The 26,893-nt window shown below is 30.7% G+C and overlaps 1 protein-coding gene across 13 annotated transcripts in view; it reads right to left on the bottom strand.

Annotated features, from left to right (window-relative positions):
• Positions 1-1,014: 1,014 nt before the first annotated feature.
• The window catches only part of LOC122515415 (trinucleotide repeat-containing gene 6C protein), a 30,231-nt gene continuing 4,352 nt past the window's right edge, over positions 1,015-26,893 (bottom strand). Inside the window, exons 2-17 of one of the 13 annotated variants that reach the window (XM_043632740.1) lie at positions 16,544-16,785; positions 13,191-13,240; positions 12,937-13,049; positions 12,524-12,701; positions 10,037-12,181; positions 9,608-9,951; positions 9,220-9,541; positions 7,163-7,687; positions 6,652-7,037; positions 6,332-6,532; positions 5,537-5,692; positions 4,045-4,503; positions 3,628-3,948; positions 3,238-3,464; positions 2,659-3,031; positions 1,015-1,735 (exon numbers count right to left, since the gene is read on the bottom strand). In XM_043632740.1, coding sequence (XP_043488675.1) covers positions 1,391-1,735; positions 2,659-3,031; positions 3,238-3,464; positions 3,628-3,948; positions 4,045-4,503; positions 5,537-5,692; positions 6,332-6,532; positions 6,652-7,037; positions 7,163-7,687; positions 9,220-9,541; positions 9,608-9,951; positions 10,037-12,181; positions 12,524-12,701; positions 12,937-13,005 — 6,051 coding nt within the window. In that variant the 5' untranslated portion in view covers positions 13,006-13,049; positions 13,191-13,240; positions 16,544-16,785 and the 3' untranslated portion in view covers positions 1,015-1,390. Of the gene's footprint in view, positions 1,736-2,658; positions 3,032-3,237; positions 3,465-3,627; positions 3,949-4,044; positions 4,504-5,536; positions 5,693-6,331; positions 6,533-6,651; positions 7,038-7,162; positions 7,688-9,219; positions 9,542-9,607; positions 9,952-10,036; positions 12,182-12,523; positions 12,702-12,936; positions 13,050-13,190; positions 13,241-14,634; positions 14,990-16,543; positions 16,786-18,211; positions 18,502-26,893 lie in introns of those variants that run through there. The other 12 variants (XM_043632747.1, XM_043632742.1, XM_043632748.1 and 9 more) reach the window with 12 other exon arrangements.

The raw sequence follows: 26,893 nt of genomic DNA, 5'->3' as shown, positions 1-26,893 counted from the left end.
TTCTTATTTTTTTTTCTTTCCTCTTCTTCTTATTATTCTTCTTCTTCTTCTTCTTTTAAATAAAAGTGGATCACAATTAGTCTCACCACGTTTAATTATCATCGTGTAAGTCTCTTTAGAATGATCAGACTGTAAGTTTAGTTATTAAGTTTTCTTTTGTCATGTAAAATTAGATATCTAACGCATAAGATCATTTGGCTGTACTTCCATTATACTTTTTTTTTCTCTTCTTTTCTTCTTCTTTTTTTTTCATTTATTTGTTTGTTTGTGACACCTGGTGTATATATGCAAATATATATATATATATAATATATATTTATATACACACACATTTATATATATATAATATTATATATATTTTTATATATATATACTTATGTGCGTGTTGTATATATATATATATAGAAATATACACATATGCGTTTATAATCCGAGGCAGATACGAGAATGTGATTTTTTTATTTACTTTATAGTATTCTTTTTTTTTGTTTGTTTGTTTATTATATTATTATTATGTGGTTTTATTTTTTTTCCTTCTCATTATAGTTAAGTAACTCATTAGAATATATTTCTCATCGCGTGAGAGCCCATATCGCAATCATTTATTTTATTTTATTTTATTTTATTTTATTTATTTATTATTTTATTTTATTTTATTTTATTTTTAAATGTTAATTGACGTGTTTCGTGAAGACCCCGTCCGTCTATGTTCTTATTTATTCAATTTAATTTAATTTAATTTAATTTAATTTAATTTAATTTAATTTAATTTTAATGTAGTATTTTTATCATTTAATTTATAATATTATATTTATATTTCTTCCATTAAAATTTTCTTTTAAGATGAATATCAAACGCAAATTTAGATGCGTTAAAGTCATCTTCAATTGAAAATTTGAAGAAATATGTTTGTATGTTTGTTTATTTGTTGTTGTTGTTGTTGTGTTTTAATGGACTCCGTTATTATACTTTAGAGCCTCTAATGATTTCTTATTTTTTTTTTTTTTTTAATTACTAACGACGTATAAAAGCAGGTTAATTGTGTTTTCTCATTGAAAATTCTTGCAATTATACAGAGGAACTCAAGCAGGGGAGAAAGTTATATAAGAACTTTGGATTACGAGGTTTGTTTTTATCATTTACTCTGTTGTTGTAGTTGTTATAGTTTTACTTGTCCGATCTTAACTCGAGGAGGCAGATCATTCGGAAAGAAAATATGCACCGCTTTTCTATTGGTAGATTTTTTGTTTTGTTTCTGTTTGTTTGTTGAAACTTTGTTTTGTTTGTTTTTTTTTTTGTTTGTTCATTTTTGATACTATTAATGATGTTCGCCCAAACTTCATTAAATAATGCGCTTGGGATTTTAATAATAATGCGCATTTCCTTCTTTTTACATCGACTCACCTCCCAGTAAATCTCCGGGTAAATATGAGTTGAGAGAACTAGGAGTTGCTCTTTGCTGGTCACTGGTGTCGATACCCGTGTTACTCCATAGTGAATTGGTCGTTGGCGGAGCACCCCACAATTGGCTGGAACTTCCTCCCCAGGTATCAGGAGGTGGACCAGCTTTGTTGGTTGGTCTCAAGCCCCAACTAGCCGCACCAGAACCACCAGCTTGTTGTTGACCACTGCCGTGACTCAGTTGTTGCAATAAATGATGCACTTCGCTGTCTCCAGGCGATTCGGCAAATATCGTTGTATTTCCCAATACACAATTGTTCAAAGCTCCTTGTGCCTGTAATCAAATTAATTATTTCATTATTAGTTTCTTTTTATCCTGTATATTATTTTTCATCCTTTTTTTTATATTATTTTTTGTTTGTTATTTACGATGTAAAAGATGGAATGTAAAAGATGAGGGTGGGGTTAAAAATAATAATCATGAACTAAGATATATGTAATGTTAACATAGATTAGAGATGTTTTTTCAATAAAATCCCTGACTGGGATTTCCCTAAGAATTTGCGTGAAGCTCAACGTGTTAAAGAAAGTAAAAAAAAAAAAACAAAAAACATCTGGTACACGAAAGATTATTATGCTACTAAAGAAAAAGAAATAATGAACATCAAAATTGAACTACTAAAAAAAATGTGCAAAATTTGAAAAAAATCTAATAATAGTGATTGCTAGGGAATGAATTGCTGGGTCCCACCGATGGGCTCCACCGATGATTTTCATCTGTTCGAAATAATTGTTCGAAAACAGATGTATGATTATTTTATAAATAAATATTAAATTTGTTAAAAATGTATCGATGTGTGTAATCGCTATTAAGTTTAATTAGTAATAATCAATACTTGAATACCATTCGTGGATTAGTCAAGGGAAAAACTTAATAAAAAAAAAAAATCACCAATCAGGATTGACCTTCAAGGTTACATGAGTGTCATGTGACGATGCAGATGACTTCTATTAGTGTATTGAGGGCATTAGGCCTCATTTCGAACGAATCTTATTACAATTATAGATTTTAGTGTATAGTTTATAAAAAAAAAAAGGTTTATATTAAATAATACGAGACCTGTGATAAATAATATTTGACCTGTGAATTACTGCTTCAATGATAAAAAAAAAAAAAAGAAAAGCCATATTATTTATACATATGTGTCAATTATCTTACAAAATGAAAAATATCTTAAAAAAGTGAATTGATAATACCTTTATAGCTTCATCTCTAGATGAATATTTGGTAAGAGCGAGTCCATGATTCAGATATAGACGGAAATCTTGCACTGGACCATGTTGCATGCATAATGTCTTCAAAGTTGAACCATCGATTTGTGGAGTCAAGTTTCTCAATAATAACCAGGTCGAAACCCAACTAGAATTACTAACAGGATTTGATTGAAGGCCACCCCAGGAACTGGATGATTTAGTGACAGTTCCTAAACCAGCCCAGCCGTTACTGGTGCTACCAGCACCTTTACTTCCTAGGCCAGGAGGAGGACCTCGTGCTTTACTCATCGGTGCACCCCAAAGTTCTGAGGTAACGGCAGTTGGTGGTGGTGCTGATTCCCATGTATTTTTCGAACTACAATAATACAATTGAATATTTATCAATAATGTCCACTAAAATTTTCGAATTTCGATTATTTTAAGAAATTTTATTTAAAAATTTGTAAGACTCTAAACTATAAGAAATCAAAGATTATTAAACAGACCAACTAAAATTTTTAACTTAACCAACTTTAACATTATTAAATATATTCGATCAAATAATAAATTGACAAATCTTACTTAGTAAATGCAGTAGGCGTTGTAGCAGGTGGGTTAAATGTCCATGTAGAATTACTTAAACTTGGAATCGATGTATCCGGATTAGGATTTTGCGGCGGTGGTGAAGTCTTGCTACTTGATGAAAATATAGCATCAGGATCCTTGATAGCAGCCAGTGATAGGGGAGAGCGTACGACTGAACCAGGAGTGATACTGGGATCATCTTCGATACTTTTCATCTGGGTACCCTAAAATGACATCAAATATAGGTGGACCCGGATAAATCTTAAAAACTAATGTTTTGCGGTTAACTAATAATACTATAATATGGATAATGATATATAATAAATGATATTAAAACTAACGATGTTACATAATGATAATAAATTGACGGTATTGGGAATGGATTACCCTCCATGGTTTGCCAGGTTCAAATTCCGGTACGAGATCAGTGAACACTGCACCTCCAGGTTGCCAATCTTTTGCATCCGAGGAATCTGAATTCCCTGGATCTGGCCAACCGCTATCACCAAGTCTAGATGACCATGTTCCATCGCTTTGACCTAGCAGAGGATTCATATTGGGGCTACTGTGCGATTGTGTTAAACCACCAGGAGCTGTCGGCTGTTTGCTGGTAGTACCAGGAGCACGAGAAAACTCATTTCCTCCTATATCGCCATCCTTGTCGATAGATGGTAATTTCCATTGATTTAATCTCGACTGTTGTTGACTCTACAAATTATCATTCAAATATCATTAATTGTTTATTATACTTATATTTATATTTATATTATTTGAATTTATTTTAATAGAATAATTAATACTAACAACTGGTGGTTCTTTGTTCATTGTCAAATCACTGAAGCTGTTTTGTAAAACTGACATGGGATCATGTACAGAAGTCTTGTAATATTCCAATGCCTGAGATGGTGGGGCATTGTTAACGGCATGTTGTTGATGTTGTTGTTTCATATAAGTTGCCTGTTGTACAGCTATTTGATTTTGCAAGTTAGCTATTTGTTGCTTGGTTTTGGTTATTTGTACACTTATTTGCAAAACTGATGGACTGTTGCCCTTCAATGAACTCTGGACAGTATGTTGCTGGTGCAACTGTTGCAAAATTTTAATTTGTTGTAACAATTGATTTAGCAGAATCAACGTTTGCGGTGATAATGCTTGATTCAATATCTGATGATTTAAATATCCTTCTTGGGCAGCCAACTGAATTTGTTGTACCAACATACGCAATTGTTGATTCGATGGTTGATTTTGTGGTGCACGTGATGCCTGCAAAAATTATATAAAAAATTGTAAACATTACTTTGTTCATCTAAATAAACAAAGTAATTAATATAAATATAATATATCGTAGATAATAATCAACTTACTATATAAGTAAAATCATCAAACTTCATGCAATAAAACAACAAAAAATGTAATAGAAGAAAAAATAAATAACTAAAACAAAATATAACAATACACTCTCTAAATATGTTAAAAGATGACGCACAACATGAAATAATAATGAACGACAAAACTTAATATAATACAATTGTTTCAATATACAATTTTGGATATGTACAAATACTTATTTATAATTTCCAATTTACATTCGCACAAAGCAATTCATTTTTATGATACCTTAATCTATTTTTTCTTGTATTTTCTCTATACCACAATCTAATTTAATCTAATCTAATAATAATTGTTTAACCTTAACTCTAACAGTAGGCACTAAATACAAACATTTAGCAATAATGACAAAACATGAAGAAACTTGGCCATTATCAAAATGACTTACGAATTTTCTTTATTGTGAATTCTCTTACAAAAAAATAAAAAAAATAATGAAATGATACATACACAAGGAGCAATGAAAAACATGTATGATACATGACAAATTAAGTTGCTGATTTAACTGAACTGGGATTCAAATTAAGGATCTTATCTATTGAACTATTCAAGACCCACCATCCAATCCTCCGACAAATGATTATTTAAATATTTGATCATAGAGACACATCGTCCCACATATACAACACGATAAACACACTTTCTACACATTTTTATTCTATCGATATAAAACATAAGAAACAAAAAATAAAAAAATTAAAAATAACCACCAAATTGAATATATTTATATTTCATCTTTCTAAATTTAATTATGAGTGTAAATAAAAAAAAGAAAGAAAACAATACAAAAACATAAATATAATAAATGTGTGAAAAAATACATAAAAAAAGAATAAAATAAAATACATCAAATTGTGTGTGTGTTTTGTGTGTGTGCTAATTATTTCAGACATCAGGTTATTTTCACCTGGTTGAAAGGTGGCTGCGGTGCATTGGTACTCGGTTGTTGTTGCTGCAAAGGAACTGTTTGCTGTTGTTGCTGTTGTTGAAGCTTCAGAAGACTAGCACTGGACACTGAACCACCTACCCCTCCGGTAGCCGCAGCACTGGGCACTCCTGCCCCCTGTATTACAATAGAAATACCGTGTACCCTACCTCTCTTCCTAACTCTAATCCGTATATCAGTTTGGTAATATATTTAAATACCATTACTCATATGTTTATCGTTTAATTTTTTCTTTATAATGAATAAGCCAGAAAAAAAAAACAGCAAATATCTTTAATAATGTAATCCTCTTGTTTGCAAAAAATTAAATTTAAATGAAATTGAAACACACGTATAAACGTTACAGTAGCACATTCAATAAGGGACAAAAAAAGAACACGTAAAATTCACAAACTTCAAAATGAACTCGAAGAAATTTCTTCAATTTCTAAAAGAAGTAATCACTTCAAAAAGTTTAATTTTCATTAGTTAAAATATTTTTATTTACAAAAAGCAAAAATATTTAATTAGAACAATCACTGCATATTTGTTAATTGAAAATAAAACACTCAAAACCAAGAAAATTTCATCATCATTAAATTTATTACCAAACATTTGTTTGTTTGTTCATGATACTTTTATCATTATTCATATTTTTTAATAGAGGAAATAATAATGAAATATGGTGTAAGTTAAATTAAAAATGAAAACTGTAGCAGGTATGGTTCTGAATAAAATACGTGCTTTGTTTGATTTGATAATTAAAAACAAACTTACCGGTGGGAAAGACATCTGTTGTGTCACATGATTGAATCTCGGGTATGCTGGTGCAGTAGTTGGTTGATTAGTTGGATCGTAACCAGAATGTGTATCATGGCGACGTGGCCACTGATCAAGAGGTCGAATCTGACTTAAAAGTTCTTGCGCTTCATCTCTATTCATTTCACGGTTTCTCAGAGCTAACTCCACATCTTCTTTCTGAAAGACAGATTAAATATCAACGAAATTAATATAATATCAATTGGAACTAACTTATTCGACAATTCATTGTCTTCAAAAAATATTGTTTTTTGTTTATAAATTTGATAAATAAATACCTTATATCCTAAGTCACAAAGATAACGAAATTCACGACTATTCCAAATAAAGTCCTTGGTTAATGCAGGTTTAGCAGGATGACTCCAACTAGGAGTAGGATCAATGTCAGAGTCTACCCAACTACCAGCAGGTCCTATTGATTTTTGTTTATGAGTAGCAGGAGCTCCTCCCCAAGTAACTGGATTCAATGGAGGCTCGTTCCAAGTTGCTGGTGTTTTGGGATCATCCCAAGAGGTAGTATCATGAGGACCATCTGCCCATGTTCCGTTACTACGTCCACCTGGAGCTCCAGGATGACCCCACATTCCTGGACCTCCTACATCAGGTTTCATACCTGGTTGCCCAGGCATTCTATTCTGAGGCATGCCTGGTGGACATTGCATACCTGTTTCATAATAATTTAGTGCTGGTTAGTACTATTTAACTTCGACCACTAACTAACCTCTAAAACACTCTATAGAAAAACAGCAGAAGCAAAGTTGTAGGTCCTAATATATGAATTAAAATTACCTCCACGTCCAATATTAGGGGTTGGCAAGTCTTTCCAATGTGATACTTTACTAGTAGGCATTGTGCGTTGATTTGCTGCTGGATTTCCCCATAAACTTGTACCGTCGTCATAATTAGGTACATTACGTCTTTGAGTTGGTGGCGATGGTTCTTCCCATCCGGAAGGTTTACCAGGCATCATATCCTTTGGTGGCGGTGCTGCCCATTGATTCATGTTAGTAGGATTGAGCATTTTAGTTGGAGGACCAGATGGATGCTGATGACCCATTTGATGATGCGGAGGACCCGGTGGTTGTGCCCACATTGTTTCAGTATTACTACCATTTAATCGTCCTGATATACCACGTGGATCACCTCGCATATCACCCATCCTTGGATCCCGTGCCATAGGATCCATTACACGCATATGTTCTCGAGGATCATGAGGCATGCGATGATCTCGTGGATCTCGCATCTCTCTTGGATCGACTGATCGTAAATCACGTGGATCTCTATGATCAATTCTTGGATCTGCCCAACTTGTTCCTATTTATTCAAAAAGTTTTATCCATGTAATAGTATTTTATACAAATTTCATTTTTAAGATCTTTAAAGGGGAGAAATACGTGTAGAGGCTTCAAAAAATTTAATTTTGTTGTTGAAAGCTGATATCTCCGCTAGTTTTCGAGATAAATCTTTAAAAATTTCGGAATATGTTCTCAAATATATGTGTAAAAAAATGACCTTATAATATTAATAAATAACATAAATTTTTAATACGTTAAAAAAATTCATGAAAATTATAATAAAAACATCGTTTTACACGTATTTCCCTCCTTAATTCTTATATAGATATAATATATACAAAGTATCTCATCAAATTATTTTTATCCAATAAATCTTGGAACACACACTTTGTATATATTTAAATTAATTATTAATATTTACTTAATTTGAAAATATTAAATCTTCAATATTTTTACAGAGATCAATATATTCGAAATATATTACTTTTCATTATTCGATTATGTTTATTTTGCTGTACTTTCTCTTAAAAATATTCTTATTCTCATTTTAATTGGAAATGAAAAATGTTTCTACTTTTTTTACTTTTCGATAATATACAAATTACATGCTACATTTAATCAACGTTCCTGAATGCCTATAAAAAGTCTGATAATAAAATAATTTTAATGAAATTTCATTTGAATACTCTAAATTTTGTGTGGGTGTAAATTTTTTCTCATTCAAATATTTCATCTAAAAATTGGTAAGATAATAAATATAATGTAAGAATGGATTGAAAAATATTATACAATAATTTGATAAATATAAAATGAATTCTCTATAATTAACAAATGTGTAAATAAATAAAAAAAAAAAAATATTCTAGCATAGGCATTAAGGAGTTTACTAATGCTCGATAAAGTATATAATTCAGCCTTAAAAAAGCATCATTTACAATTTAAAAGCACAGCGTTTGAACATTTAAAAAAAAAAAAGAAATAACAAACAGCATATATTTCTACATATAAAAGATAGAATTCTAGATTATTAAAAATAATAAATATAGCAAAAAATAAATTAGTTATTCTCCCCATAACTTATAATAAAGCTTTGTGAATGCCGGAGTCTCCATACTTAGTTGAACAAAAAAGATATATATATATATATTTATCTATATATATATGTATATATATAGCAAAATTATTGAATAATACAAGCTACAACTTGATACATTTAACATATTAAAAATTGAGAACTGTTATATTTACTCGTTAAATTATTATTATTATTCTCAACTGCACAAGTATAGTTTGAATTTTAATTGAAAAGTGATATATTATCTTATTTTATAATAAGATAAATAATTATGTTTTATGTAGAATAGAATTATTGAGAATATTACTTGTACAGAGAGTCGTCTTAAATATAAAAATCACGAAAATATACAAGAGAAAAAAGAAAATTATAATAAAAACATTACACAACAATTTACCAAAACACGATAACCTTCAATAAGATTCCAAAATATCTTTTTCCTAAAGTTTTGGCATCTCCAGCCTTCACTAGCATACCTCCCCACATACCGGCTTGATTACCGGCAGTCCATTGAGCTGCATTCGGTTGAGTGGGTGCAGTAGTATTGGTCCACATATTCGATGTGTCCGTCGTTTCATCATCTTCACCCCAAGTGCCACCAATGTTAGTTGCAGGAGTATGACCCCATGGAGTTTTGGATTGTTGATGAGGTGGAGGTTGTCCACCGTTTCGTAAATTAGCTTCCCATAAGTCAGTACCATTGTTTACGGATGGTTTCCATAATGGAACACCATCTTTGGCTGAATTCGGCTCAGGAGAACTTGGTACGTCCCAACTCGTATCTTGATTCACGTGTTGCTACAAGAACAAAATCATATTTTTTAAATCTTTTTATTTAAATAATAATATTTATTATTTACTTACACAGCCCCATCCGTCTTGACTAAAAAGCGCTTCCCTCATCGTATTCAATTGTTCGAGCTGTTGCTTAGTCGATGGATTATTACTAGCCGATGTGTTTCCGCTACTCACAGATCCTTGCGCGTTGTTATTAGATGGATTGTTACCACCAGTAGAACTTCCCGATTGTTGTTGTACGCTGTTATTATTGTTTTGTGGATTTTGTCCTGGACCACCTGGATTATTAGATTTTCCCTGAGACCATTGACTACTATTCTGATTCCCTTGAGAAGAATTTGACTGAGAGGTAGGTGGACCAGATTGCTGATTCGATTGTTGATTCGGATTATTAACTTTATTTACGTTTCCTATGAATAAAAATAATAATATTTATAAATATTAAAATATATATATAGATATATATTAGAAATATATAATTGATATTGAATTTACCTGATGTATTTTGTGTACCAGGTGGGCCTTGATTCTGATTTTGATTTGGATTACCAGAGACTGATCTGTTGACAGAATTTCCACCCCAATTGCTAGGTGTTCCAGCATTACCAGGTGCATTTCCTGGTGTACCAACCCATCCTGATTGATTAGTATTATTATTATTGGGTGCAGTAGTTTGCGTAGAACCCCAATTAGTAGCTCCTCCACTATTTAACGAACTTTCACCACCTCCTGCTAATTTTAATATCGTTGAAATACCCCATCGTTGTTTGTAGCTTAATATTGGCTCGTATATCTTGTTTAATTCTCGTTTTGATTTATTGAAATATATATTCAATAAATGCTTTATTCGTCCCAATAGATTTTTATCTTTCGTTCCGTCCTTTTTATATGCTTTTTGATAAGCACATATTAAATAGCGTAGATACGATATTAAAGTAGACAACAACATCATACGCTGGATAAATATTTTTTGGTCATTCTGAAATGTATTGAAAAATTCTGATCGCATCCCATCGTCACATATGCGATGATTATCCGCTCGACATACAGGTACACCGATTGTTTGGGATGTGATGGTGGCTGATTGGCTTGTAAGCGTCATCGTAGGCTCGCAGGTAGTCATTATAGGAATGTTGGCAGCCAACCTAACTTGCTTTTTCTTGTCAGATTCGTTAAATCGAGCGGTCTGAGACATTTCACACTTATTTCTAATTTTATCTTTTAACGTAGACTTAGATACAGACTTAATGGTAAAATTAGATTGAAGATCAGAATCCACTGATCTACTATAATCGCTAATCTTATAACTAGTATTTATACGTTTGTTAGACTTATTATTATCCTGAAATGAAAGAGCACCAACAGTAAATATTGTTGCTTCGGTACGACTAATACCATCATTTTGAGACCCTAAGATCCTAACATTATTAGTAATTATACAACTAGTCTTGTAGCACACAGCGACGTCAACAATGTCTTCAATAACATCTGGATTATTGTTACTACTATTAATTTCATCTTCAATACTACTACCGATGCTAATGTTCTTCTTATAATATTCATTATCATTATTATTATTATTATTATAATTATAATTATTATTATTATTATAATTACCCTTACACTTTTTTAATATTGGAACACATATGCGTTGCATCAGCTCGGTAACAGTGACATTAGATAATGGAGAAGTAAAAGATTGTACACGGAGTTGCTTGAGATTTTCCAGGAAAGATTGCGAGATGTGGTCAGTTACTTCGTTTTCAGAAACGATAAGCGTAATGGAAGAACTGGCGGTGAATATCGCTAAATTCTGTTCGCTTATTATTATTATGGTAACCGATATTAATAAATCGATGCCACCGAAATGCGACTTTAATAATAGGTTCCATAATATATCGAGAGCTAACGTTAATCGAACAACGTTACAATTATCGTTAGACGTTTTGCAATAACGTCTCATTATTAGCAGTCTAGATGTCTCATGAGAATTGATAATAACCAGGGCACACTTATGACCTAGTAGTTTCCATCTCTTTGCAACATCCTTTATAATACCGAATTTCCGAGTAATAGCATCTATCTCGACAGGACCACCGCCAAGCAGGAAACAATGGTCACTGTTCCTGATTGAGCTGAGCAATATCACAGACTTGGAGTTATTATTATTATTTTTTATTAAACTAAAATGAGCCTTAAACTTATTGTTGTCGCCTAGCTCAAGGCGGAACCCTAGTAACGAGTAACTGTTGACAGAGTTAGGGAGGCATAGCAACCATTGGGGGCAATCAGACTTGGGTATCCTAACTAGGCTAGGTACCCCAACGGTGCAATACGCTTCACCCCGTGTAACTTGTAGATGTACATTTACGCTTAGTACCCTAACTCTTACATCTCTAAAGCTATCCTTATTATCACTTAATGTCTTAAAAGTAGACTTAGAGTTATTGGCGGAGCTGCCCAGCTGACCAAGCAAGCCCAGTGTGTTTTGCTTTCTGTACTTGTGATGATTATGTTCTGCATTGTTGTGGTTATTTATCTTATTATTATCGTAAGTTAGAAAGAGATTTGTTGGATTTGTTGTGGTTACTGGCGCCACTGACTGGCAGGCCTTACCTATACCAGCTGAGCTTAACTCACCTATAAGATAAATATACACTATTAAAAATAATAATTTTTTTATACTTTCTTGGCTGGTTATAATTTTTAACACTTTATCGACCGCTAGCCTATTAATCGGCTTTTAGCTATCGACGATTTTCGTACAGTTGGAAAATTAGTGTTAAAAAAGTGTTAAAAAATGAATCTAACAATCTCAACAATAACTACAGCTGATCCCATGAATCTCTTCAGCTTAACGAACATATAATCTTTAAAAAAAATAAATAATGCGTCTCTACACAATTTCAACGAAAAGATTAATTTCATGATAATCTAAGCGACGGAGTATAAACACATGATAACAAACATAAAGTTACTCACTGGTTTGGCTTGGCAGGACGGTTGAAGAGTCATTGGCGGCGGTAGCTTTCCGATGGTCAGTACATACTGCCATCTTGTTGCTGTTTATGAATTCGATATCACAGTACCTGAAGTATTCTGATCTTTCCCATTTCCCCCCCCAATACAGACTGGTTTCCTCTAATACTACTACATCCCCCTGAAATATTAACAAATAAATAAACAAAATTAACCAATAAAAATTCAAGTAATTAACCCATTACAACAACGCATGAAATTAGTAATATGCTTTACGATTGAAACCTGTGCCAAAATCTTATGGGTCCAACATAAAAAAGTATGAAATATAGCACAGACTTTGGCACGCAGTTCAATGTATTAAATCATAATGCAAGGGATTAATAAGCGATGATATAAAATAAAATTACTCTTACCATGGAATTTTGTACGAAGGCATTTGTTTCTGTAGAAATCTCATGTGAACTAGAATTGTGTGGAAACATTGGGCTCAGTTCTTCTTTGGCAGGCAATGCATAGAAACCAAGATCTGAATAAGAAAATTATTTCTCCGCATATAACGTTAGACCGATTAATATTTTAATCTCTTGTTTTCAACGTTGGTAAGTTAAACTATTTAAACATTGAACGTTAAGGAAAAGAAAAATAAGTAAACTAATATCATACTAACCTCATAAATTATCACTATCAGTGCGCTCCCAGCTCCATGCCAGTAGAGATCTGCAATAAGTAATAAACTTATCTATATAAAAGTGATCTGATATACAACCTGACTGATATATTATTAACCGACATAAGTAATCTAGTGATAAATTCAATAATAACAATGATCATCATAGTTATCGTTCAGATTTAAAAATGTACTACGATAATGTAATACAATAAAAAGTTTACCCTAACCTAATTTTTGAAAATGTTGCACCAGATATGAAATCTCATAAATAAGTGCATTTATTGTCGATAAATATATATTCGAATTATATATTTTAATTATATATTCAATATATTGTCGACAAATTATTATTCAAATAACCACAAATAACCATATATATATACCATTATAACCTTATATATTATATGCCTATATACCTTATATATTATATATATAATAATAATGATTTCATAAATTCACACAAAAAAATAAAACTAAAAATGAACATTGCAGAAATAATTCATCTTAAGAAATAATAATTCCACCACTTGTATGTTCCAATTCATGTATAAAAGTGCAATTTACTTTTATACGTAAATTCCACGTGTACAAGTGTAATATATCTATTAACCAATAGGTTAATAAAAAAAATTAATTAAATAAATAAATAATAATAATAATAATAATATTCTCTATAATATTATTAATATATAATATATTAATATATCTAATAATAATATTAATAATAAATATATAATATAATAATATATATATAATATAGATATAAAATATGAGTATTATTACACAAAAATTAATTTCATACAGACCATGGCGACTTGTTACTATTCCACTACACAAATCCTAACCTAACAATGGCCAACCACTGTTGGCCAACATAAGAATTGAAACTACAACTTAAAACTTATAGAAGCGAATGTGCATTTCTCTAACAAGTTCGTTCCTGTTCCGCTGATGACTGGGCGCGTTTTCGATGGACACGTCGCACAAAAATTAAGTGAGAACAAAAAGATACACCAAATGATGCGTTTACATATACGTAGTAATAATATAGTAATAAATAGAACCACTAGGAAGCCTAAAAATACTAGCAAGTCGGTACTTTCGAGAGTATATTAGTATTAATAGTAGTAGCAGTAGTGTAATAATAAATATTACTATTAGTAATAGTACTTAGATTCAACAGGAATCAGTACGAGTAGTCCCTAACAGTTTAAACAATATTAATAATATTAATAATAATAGCCCAAACAAAACTAAATAAAATAAATATATATATATATATATATATATATATATATATATATATATACATAAAATATCATCTCGAAGAAGAGAGGAGTAGACATGCAAAATTTGGACATGGTAAATGTTAATCATGACGCGTCATGGATACCTTAAAATTGATCAACAAGATGAAAAAGTTAATAAAAAATAGACTTACTTAGCTTCGAGAGCCCACGAAGAAGAAAATCAGTCTACGCGAAGCTTATTTTGTTTGATAACGCACAGAAAAGCGGAGCGTATTAAGATCGCTAGAGGTTATTCCTATGAGCGACCATTCTCCCTCGCGTTTGGGAGCGATCTGCTGCACAACTATTCCGTTCACATTCGTGCAGAAACGCCAGAGACTACCGAAGATCCTTCACATTGACGCAACACGGTACTACCAGCAGCACCACCACTACTACCACCACCATTAGCAGCAGCAGCAGCAGCAGTAGCAGCAGCACTAGCACCACACACGACTACGATGACAACGACGAAACAACGACGACGACGACGACGACACAGCCAGCGACTGCGAGATCTACAGAGAACCAGTGGCGACACCCGCAGCGACACCCGTGGTGCCGACGGTCATTGAAAACCGGGAAAATCTAACGATACTATTTATAGGATGAGGAGCGGGAAGGAAGGGGTTAGGAAGTGGAGTGGGGAAAGAGGTGAAGGTGGTACCAACAATGGTGGTACGATCGACAAGGGAAATGATCGCTTTAATGCAAACACGATATTTTTTGATTGATCTTTCGAAGATTCAAATACAATAATTATTTCAAATTCGATTTGAATCGAATCGATTGAAGATTCTGATGGAAGATTTTGTAAATTCTTACCTACGTTCTTTCTAATATGAATAAGAATAAGAAGGGAGGAGGCTCTATTTGTACGTCTCTTGGATATTCGCAGCGGCCATTTTTGAATTTCACAAGAGTATATATATATTACATATATTCTTCTCTCATAGGATAAATCATATTATTTATTTTACTTTACTTTGAGAACACGCGTTTATACGCGAATCAATGTTTTCAATTTTAAAGTAAGAAACCGTCTCTTGAATCATTTTTTTTCTTTTTTTTCAATTTTATATATATATATCTACAAAGAATGAAGTATTAGTATTATCATCATTATTAATTATCAATACGTAATAATTTATAATAAGAATATGATCTCATATATCATTGTATAAGTGAATTATTCAAATCGATATTGAAAATATTCCATTGTTCCTTATACAAATAGAACTCTTTATTCATATTTTTAAATTTATAAACTGACTCTCGTAGTTTCCTTGCGCGTTCAAAAAAAGAATATCAATGAAAATTCGATTAAAACGTTTCCATACAAAATTAACTCATTAAATATAACCGATAAATAAAAGAAAGAAATTACAAAAATATATAGAAAAAAAAAGGTCGTGGAAGCTTGAATTTTCGCTATTTCTTCGTTCTTATGGAACAGGAACGCATGCAATCTTCTAACTCGTCGTGTCGGTCGACTCCTCTCCCCCTCACTCTCTCTATCTCTCTTACTCTCTTTCTTTCTCACTGATTCTCTGTCTCTCTCTTACTCGACATCGAATCGCCGATTGGCTGATTCGCTGCGCCGTGCCGCCTTTCGATTCCACGCAAACGTCGACGACACAACACTACTACACAAATACACTACACAGCTAAACTCTTACTACTACTACCACCATACTAATACCATACTACTACTACTCTATTACTACTTACAACGACGACAAAGAAACCGATCTTTTTCGTACGTTCCAAAAAAATCTCAAACCTTTCAGCCTCCCCCCTTCCCACCCCACCCAATTCCACCTATTAGACCACATCTTCTTTCTACTTCTCTAGGAAAAACGTTGCTTTCAAAAGAATGAAGTAGTAGTACGGTTGGTGCGCCGTAAAGCCTGTATTTTAAATGCGACATTTGCGAGTATCAGAAATTATTGATCTGCCAGATACGCGTGCGTATGTTGTGTGTGTGTGTGTATGTGTGTGCGCGCTCGCGGGAGAGAGAGAGAGAGACCGAGAAAGAGTAAGATATATATATATACGTACCTAGTATGAAGTGGTGCCTATATGAGTGAGTGCACGTGCCGCCCGTACCTGCGCGCGCGCGCTCACACACACACAAGTGAGAAAGAGAGAGAGAGAGAGAACCTTCGCACGTATATACGTGGCAGCAGCTAGGAGGCAGCAAACGCGCCTCGCTGTTCCCTCTGGCGCACGTCTGCCCTTTTATAACTTCGCAGATAGTCTTCTCCCTTCTTCTCCTAGTTCCAATTAAAAATTCTTATATCCTAGAGAGATTCAAAATTTCATTCTTTTAAATTTGATTAATTTATTTTTTCTCAGTTAAATAATATACACCATTTTTGATAGATTAATCATCCAAATATGCGACGCATATTCTACTTCCCCCCCCCCCGCCCCGCGCCACCATTTATACGATATATCTTTTATTTTTTTTTCTTTCGATGATCATCACGTTGCATTTCAATCGTATTCTATGATGTATACATCATAGAAAAATGACATAGAGAATTGCAAAAATATTCTGCTAATTACGAAAATAGTTAATTGCTTTGAAAGATTAACCCATAAAATCTCTAATGAATGGGGAATATAATTGAACGATATTATTCGTTTATTTGCATTATAATTTTTCTCGTACCATCTTTTAATTCTTTCCCCAACAATCGATGTAATTAATAATATCACCGTATATACGTTTGATTAATTACGAAGTAATTAATTCACTTAAATGTTTTTCCTAAATTATTAGCGATGAGTATTAAATACGCAAAAAAAAAAAAAGAGAGAAAAAAAAAATAGATATGGATTTGAACTCATGCGGAAATAATATGCCACGCATATCATATTTTATGATCGGAATATATATGACCATGGTAGTGTATAGGTTATAATATATATATATAATATATATACACGATGGAAGTGAATCGATGCATCTGCGAAGGCAGCGATCTATTATGAACGCAACCTGTCAATTACGAAGAGAGCGGAAGTTCAGGAAGGTGTATTATCTAACTCGGTGCAAGCATCTCGTACGGAAGTGTTTCCCCCACCAAAACTCAGCTTTTCATTTTTTTTTCCTACCCCTCTACCACTTCCTTCACCGCCATTTTCTTTTCTATATTAATTTTATTCTGTCATCGATATATATTTAAAAAAATATATATTTATATGTCATGTATAGAATAAATATATATATATATATATTCGTATAGCTGAATTTGTTTTAAATAAAGAGACACAAACGTCAGAGTTTAGGTATGCAAGAATGAAAAGATGCAACACGATGTTGTTGCTGCTGCTGCTGCGGCTTCTCTTGTGCTTAGCCAGCGTTCCGGCAATATATCGGGTGTTTCGTTTCAAGGACGATACAACGGTACCTTCTCGGTTTCCAGACGAAAGAGAGAAAGAGAAGAAGAAGAACAAAAGAAAAAAAGTGTAGTAAGAGAGGGAGTGGAATTCGCAAAATTTTTCCAAGTGAATTCTCATTTGTTATATAAAAACAAACTAAAAACCGTGGATAATTCTTTTGTTTAAGGTGTCGTAAAGTTTGAAGAGATCAGTTTTCTCAGGAATACACAGAGTGTTGTTTCTTGGCGCGTATCGTATACTATTCTTAAACGTTAAGTTGCATCGATGATGAAGAAGAAGAAGAGGAAGAAGAAAGACTAAGATTTGCTTTGTATTTACCTTGGTAAGCGTGGCGAAGGAAGAAGAGAAAGATGTAAATACTATCGTACGGAGGACATGGAGCTACGTTCACGCTCCAAGATGCTGTCGTTTATGACGCGGGAAAACCTGCGTGACCAGATATAGTCTATCTCTTCACCGTGAAGGAGTTCAATTGCCCGAGGAACGACAGAAACCAAGTTCTCTGAAGGGGAAGCTAAGATTCTGATTGGTTCGCTCAATGCGAAGCGCCAATTTTAAATCCTTCATTTTGAATTCGTTCGTTGCAAGACGAATTATTTTGTGGTTTTGTTTTTAATTGAAGAAGCGCATTGTTTCCTCTTTTTTTTTTGTTTTGTTTTATTCGTATAAATATTCAATAGTAGGATTAAATATTGTTACGGTATGGTAAGAATAATGAATGATCGTGATTGGTTAGTTTTTTTCTAAACGTGAATTTTTAATTAATGTGCTGCATTGATTCTTTTTTTGTTTTCATTTTCTCATTGGTAGAAATATTAAATAATGGAGTTGAATGTCGCCATGATGTTGGTGAGATAATGAATGATTGTGATTGGTTGGTTATTGAAAAGCGGAATTTTTGAATGTTCTTTTTCATACAAATTTTCAATACTGCAAATTGTTTTTTTTTTTATTCGGAGAAAGAACAAACTAAATAACAATACGAGAAAAAAGCATAATAAATGTTGTGTAGCAGTAACGGACTTTAAAAATATAATTAGAGAACTAAACAAATTAAAAATAATACGTATAATGTATAAAAGAAAAATATGAAGAACGTTACAATTAAAAATTCAAATAATAAGAAAAATATATCTAACCATCGCGAAGTTATTAAAGTTCCCATGTAACAAAGTTTGTGATTGGCCAATCAGAAACTCTAAAAAAATACAACACGAATTTTATATTCATCGAAACAATTCAAGAATAACAATTTCCACAAAAAATAAATCAATAACAAATATTAAAAATAGCACAAAACCAATACGAGTTTGAACTTTATATTCATAAAAAAAAAACGATCATCAAAAAATAACAAACCAAAAATTGATATAAAATAAATAAATAATCCAAATATAAAAATAAAAAATGAATTAAAAATAAAAAGAAAATATATTATTTATAAAACTAATAACGCAAAAGAGAGAACGCAAGAGGAAATAGGAAAAAGAAAAAATATAACGGAGCATAAAATACTGCCTTCATTAAAACGGTTCGTTAAAATGTTAAGGAAAAAAGAAAGAAAGAAAGAGAAAACAGAAAATAATCAAAGAAACAACACGACACAACATTTGCAAGAAATAAAAAAAAAAACAAAACAACAACAAAAAGGAAGGAAGATCGTACCAAAAAATTTTCCTTTCGATATAAATAATCTCGACTATGCAAATTCTTGATCGTCGTATAAAAAAAAGAAGAAAAAAAAAAGAAAAAAAAAAAGAAAAACAATAATAATTACGTAGTCAGAAATATATACATATACATGAAAACAGCATTTAACATATTTCCACATTTATCGTTATATTATACACACACACACATACAAACACAAATACATAAGACGATAAAGGTGTCAGGTATTTTCAAGGTCGAACTTGTTCGACTAGATTTCAATTTTTTTTTTTAACGATCGATCAGTTCACAAGTCAACTTAGATTACTTCTTTAGATCTATTTATCTATCGAAAGTAACGATCTACTGGTATACACCTACGCACACATAATAAACGTGTATACAAGAATGATTCGAATAGAGAAATTACTTCCATAATCGAATACTTCTTTTGACTTAGGTCAAGATGCTTGAATAAAGAAGAACAATCCTCAAACGCGTTGTGTTTTCAACTTCACTACAAACATGTTTGTTGTATATTTGTATGCACTTATACATGCATGTGTACACACATTGCATTTTTCTATCTGACAGTGTAAATATATTCATATGTATGTGTATGTAAATAATCTGTGTGTGTGTGCGTGCACATGTAATTGATGTATATGAATATGCATATGCATGTGTATGTGTGTTACATGTTAGATATATGTAATATGTATGTATAGATATGTTTGTATGAACCTATTTGAATAGATGATATATATACATGTGTGTATGTGTATGTAAATGAATGTACAGATAATGTTAAGAAGATATAGAATAATGAAATATTATGATTTATAAATTTATGAAGAAAATTAGATAAAATATATAAATAGAATAATAAATGAAACACCTTGACAATGAATTTAAGATAATCATTCGGATGCAAATGAATGAGTGTACAGATAATGTTAATAATGTTAAATGAAATATTATGTATAATATGTTTATAATTTTTGAAGAAAATTAGATAAAATATAAATAGAATAATAAATGAAACACCTTGACAATGAATTTAAGATAATCATTCAGATGCAAATGAATGAGTGTACAGATAATGTTAATAATGTTAAATGAAATATAATGGATAATATGTTTATAAATTTATGAAGAAAATTAAATAAAATATATAAATAGAATAATAAATGAAACACCTTGACAATGAATTTAAGATAATCATTCGGATGCAAATGAATGAGTGTACAGATAATGTTAATAATGTTAAATGAAATATTATGGATAATATGTTTATAAATTTATGAAGAAATTAGATAAAATATAAATAGAATAATAAATGAAACACCTTGACAATGAATTTAAGATAATCATTCAGTTGCAAATGAATGAGTGTACAGATAATATTAATAATGTTAAATGAAATTATGGATAATATGTTTATAATTTATGAAGAAAATTAGATAAAATATATAATAGAATAATAAATGAAACACCTTGACAATGAATTTAAGATAATCATTCGGATGCAAATGAATGAGTGTACAGATAATGTTAATAATGTTAAATGAAATATAATGGATAATATGTTTATAAATTTATGAAGAAAATTAGATAAAATATATAAATAGAATAATAAATGAAACACCTTGACAATGGATTTAAGTTAATCATTGAGATGCAAATGAACGATGCAAATGAGATATTTGGCAGTAGTTAGAAGAATAATATACATGTTGGCAAAGTAAAAGGGAATAGGATAATTTAAAGCATACGTGCTATTCTAGTCTATTCTCGTATTCTTGACATGTTAACGCATACAAGGAGATAGTACTTGTGTAGATGAGTAGAACGTCAGTATGTCACTCGAGAACAGAAGGACCAAATAACGACGAATAACGTCAAATCTTCTCTCTCTCTCTCTCCCTCTCTCTTTAGACTTATACATGTATGTAAATATGTGTATGTGTATATGTGTAATTAAAAAAGTACACACTAGTTATGTATAAGTATAATTGGCATGGTCAATAAGAAGGTGCAATGAAGTTGAACAAACGTTATTCAAATCTAACTTATGATATACTACTTCTAATAAATAAATATAGAGAACAAGGAAATAAGAATAAAAGCATTTAATTATATAATAATAATAATAATAGAATGAGATTAGATTTGAAATTATTTATTATTAAATATTTAATGACTGTTGTTATCATTATTAGTTGGTATTAATATAATGTTGGTGTTTTGGTATATATTAACATTAATTTATTTTATTCATTTTATTAAGTTTTATTTGTTTAGTTATAAGTTAACATCAACACTTTTTTATCTTTTTATATATATATATATGTGTTTGTAAGCATATTTGTGTATATACGTGTAAGACTAATCTACTGCACAACCTAACCTAACTACACAACCTAACATAACTACACAAATTTGTTATGTTTTAGTATTACGTTTGTATTAGTATTATTGGCATTGTCGATAAGAAGGTGCAATGACGTTGAACAAATGCTATTATAATCTAACTAATGATACTTCTAATAATAGGAACGAGAAGGAAATAGAAATGATTTGATTAACAAAAATAGTAATACCAGTGGGATCCAATTATTATTATAAATATTTTCTAGTTATTGTTAATTATTATCAATCCATTATTGTTATTATAATCTAATTGATATCCTGAAAACCAGGAAGCTCTTCTGATATTAAAATTAATCTACTATTGAACCACCAATATCCGACAATTTCGTGGTATTCAAACGTTTGATTATTTTAACACCGTATATAAATTTTTCTGTTTGTGTCATGTGCTAGCAAAAAAAAAACAGATAAACTGTTTTTTATTTATTTATATTACATTTGTTATCATATATTGGCTCGTATTATGAATGAGCTTCTTTCTTCAAAACCTTTTTTTTTTAACGATAAATATCTATTATCTCGCACGAAAGTATTTACGTAATAAGAATATTTCAAACATATTTAAATACATTTGTTTTTTTTTTATTTTTTTTTTAACGTACAAGTGCTTGATAACATTTTTAAATTTATATTTTAACGTTATTTTCTTTTTTTTTCCTTTTTTTTAATATTTGCCTTACGAGAAAGATAACATAAATTATTAAGTCGTCAAATATGAAACGATTCGATTACTCCGATTACTTTCAGTTTTAAATCTCGGCCATTTTATATTTAATGACATAATATTAATCATAAATTTTACATTTTACAAATATTCTAATTGAATAATAATAATAATAATTTGTTTATTTTTTTTTATGTATATTAATCAATCGATTATTTTCTTTTTATCAATAATTACGAATTACAAAATAATCGTAATAAGCAAAGTTGCATAATAATACGCAATAGCAATTATGTTAATTAAATTCTGAGAATATAAAAATGAAAGTAAACGTGTTATTTGTAGTTTCTGATACGGGGTTGGAGGAAGGATAGGTTAGAATTCCTGTGTTGACCTATCACAATTAACCACGTGGTTCGAACATATATAACTGCTGATTCGTCTAAAGTTGAACACTTCTATCTCAAAAAAAGAAAAAAAAAAACAAGAAAAAAAAACAAACAAAATAAAATAAAATAAAAATTTAAAAATTTAATATAAAAACATCGATTGCTATTAAACGAATTTCATTGATTGTAAACACAATTAAAGTAGACCTACGATCAGTTAAACTAACATAACCCCCAAAAAATCCTAATTCATGGCTTCTACTAACGCGCATATTCGTTTTATTTAATTTTATTATTTTGATTTTGTCATAACATTTGAACGTATTTCATTATTCGACAAGATTTTTAAATGTAAACTTTATTTTCTCTACTTTAATATTCTTATTATTTAAATAAAATTAATTAAAAATTAAAAAACCTTACAGAAATTAAACATTTTTAAATTCACATTACCAAAAGTTACTCTATATTACGTATCACGCGGTTATCTTAACAATAAATAAATAAATAAATTTCAAAAATTGCATATACATTTATTATCGGTTAACCTAACATTTTTGTCTACGTATGACGAAACCGTTGCTTCATTTTCGTCGCCATTTTGAAGAAATTCTGTATAGAAAGAATAATGAATTGTCGATGATCGGGATTTATAGTTAGTGAGAAACGGATTTCATTTGTAATACACAAGTTTCTTAGCTAACTTACACCGAACTCTCTCGTCGACGATCAATAAGACAACTTCTCTCTCTCTCTCTCTCTCTCTCTCTCGCACTTACTCTCAACGGAGAACTCTACAAACATAATTCTAAAGCGATAACATGACCTAGGAATATACGACAAAATATATTAATAACTGTAATTGCAAAATTGTTTTAACAAAACAAAGAAAAATGAAATATAACAGGAAATGATACTTATTTGTTTAATAAATTAATCATAAAAAGAAAAATGGAATTATATTATGATATTAATAATCGTTTGATATCGGTCTATCCGGATATAACGTTTAATGTCGTTCCTAACGTGTGTACTCTTGTTAGTTGGTTAGAGTACACACGGAAGCATTTCAAGACCCGGTGACCTCGTTTTCCTAACTACCGTCTTACATTCGAGGAGCCATTTCCAGTCGTTGCAAATTATATTAGCATCCTCGAAATCATAACTAGATATCAATATTAATATATACGATGATGATATTAATAATAATAATAGTAATAATAAAAAAATATATATGTGCAATATATATTTGATTAGAAATTAAAATATGTCACTGCAGTAATAACAACGCGAGTCAAAAAAGTTACTAGATAGATATTTTTTCTTTCCTCGAAATTAGTTTTATTTAAAAGATTAGTATTCGTGTTATCGAGATTTTTTATTTTGCGTGTGTGTGTGCAATTTTTAAACTAAATATAGGAATAGGAAGTTTGGATTAAATGTAGAAAATTTTTGTTTCACTTAATATTTTTTAATTATTTGATGATTTATTTCATTTACAGAAAAAAGAAAAACTAAAAAAATAGTATCTACTACAAATGTTACGATTTTGAAATCAAATGACAAGCCCAGGAACTTTTGATTCACCTAATTTATTTTTAAATATTCCAATCATCCGCTTTTATATACACACGATGATTTAATTTCAAAAGTTCGTAAATGATTTTAAAAAATCAGTTACTCAATATCTCAACAACTTTATAAGCTAATTTTGTATTAAAAAATTAGATTAAAACATAGTTACATTTGATCCATGTAAAAACTTTTCCTTCGTCCTATATTTTCGAATAATCCAACAATTTCTCACGAATAAATCTTCCTAGTTTATTTATTCATATCTTAACCATCTCACGATGATAAAAAATCGTACGAAAAGAACTTATCAATTATTTCTTCTTATCATAATCATATTTTTTACCTAACTGGTTATGGATATTATAGTTTTCAAGCATCCCCAATACACCTTGTTGTTCTCTTTCTCTCTCTCTCTCATGGCAATGTTGGAAAGGTCGATTACTTCGGCCCCATTATAACCTTTTTGAAGGGAATAATATCATTACCCTCGCTTGGTTCTAGAGTAACACGCTTAAGTGTTCGCTTAAACGTTCATTTTCAAGTAAAATAGAGACTAGTAAAGTATAATACATATGCTACCATCTTTCAAAGATCCTCTTCCTCCTCCTCCACCTCCTCCAAAGAAGAATAAGAAGAAATTGATATTTGAATTTTATCCCTAACAACACTAACCCCCTCTACATCCAATTAAAAAATAATATCCCTAAATTTAAAAATGGCGGAAAGTATTACATTTGGATATTAACCAAACAAAAAATTAAATCTAACAGCGTAAAATGTAAATATTACGTATGAGTAACGTCAACGAAGTGGTTAAATGGTACGAGAGATTTATATGTGCGCACCCACACACCTACACATACACATGAAAGCACGAAAAGCATGTAAACGCATACAAAGTAAGCTTTGAAGAGTGTGTTCGTTTTTATATGAGTACACCTCTCTCACGACGACAATTGATGTATGTGTGAGTTTGATAAATATAATGGTGTAAGTAGTGTAGTATGCATTTATATGTATAGTAGTGTGTGTAATAGTAAATACGAGTGTCGCGTGCGCGTAAAGATTTAACCGTGTGTGTGTGTGTGTGTGTACGCGGAGTAGTACTAGTCTATATATACGGTGTAGCTTGGCAACAAGCAGGCAGTCAGCGAGTTGCGGGGCAAGGTCGACCCTCTCTCCCCTAACTATTTTATCCCAGACATATATTTGTTACGAAACTCTTGTATATAACTACTGCGACAGCCGCGCAACACACAGCTTAACCGCGTTTATTCGAACTAATCGCTCACAAACTTACGGACTCGACAATATGCCACAAATTACTATTACTCATTTATTATTATTTTCATTCAAATATTTTCTACGTTCGATGTTCTTTTTTTTTCTTTTTTTTAGAAGACATGTTGGATTTTTTTTGGAGTAGGGGAGAGATTGGTAATTGGCGTGGTCCGCCATCTTGAAACTGAGAAATAATTCAAGTAGTTAATTAATGTTTCATATCTAATTCTTGCGAGATATTGTTTTAGTTATTTTAAACGAAATAATATGTATATTTTATTTATTCATTTTTCTTATTTTAATTATTTTCTTAATTTTTGCACAAAATAAATAATCTTACGTTTAGTTTATGTCTTAATAGAAATAAGGGATGTAACTGTGGTAGAGTTCTCGTCATCTTGAAATTTAGTTAATAAAAATAATAAAAATAAGATATCGTTCATCTTTTATTTATTTTTTGTTTTTTTTATTTATGACGAGGTTTAGTGTATCATTTTGTTTGTTTTCATTTTTTAATTTATACAAAATAAATGTCTCCTGTAATTATTGGTGTGTATTACATCTTGAAATAAAGAAAAATAATAGGATAAGTAATGTAACGTAAAATATTGCAACAATGATGATCAAAACAACGAAAATAAATAGCCACAAAAGTACTCAATATAATAATATCACTCTCATATCAAATCCCCATTGTTTTTCCTAATAAATTGGCACGAATTATCCTCCCTGTTTTACCGTTAAAACGTTATTGCAATTTGAAATTTATTTATGCCAAACACCTCTTTAATCTCGATTATTTGATTACACAACATTTTATCATCATCAACAAACATATCTATATTTAATGTATATATTACCGTCAAAACCGGTAATCCGTCATTGCTAGCAATTCCTAGGCATTGTCAACAATGCAAATCGTTTTTTGACAATGTAGGAAACAGAAGAATTTTTGCAGACTTTTTCTTAAGCATTGAACATAATACTTTGGTATTCAAATTACTATTT

The sequence above is a fragment of the Polistes fuscatus genome, unplaced genomic scaffold, assembly GCF_010416935.1.
Source record: "Polistes fuscatus isolate 324 unplaced genomic scaffold, CU_Pfus_HIC Scaffold18, whole genome shotgun sequence".
Classification (NCBI taxonomy): domain Eukaryota; kingdom Metazoa; phylum Arthropoda; class Insecta; order Hymenoptera; family Vespidae; genus Polistes; species Polistes fuscatus.
Note: the sequence above shows the minus strand (reverse complement) of the source record. Positions and strands in the feature narration are given on the sequence as shown.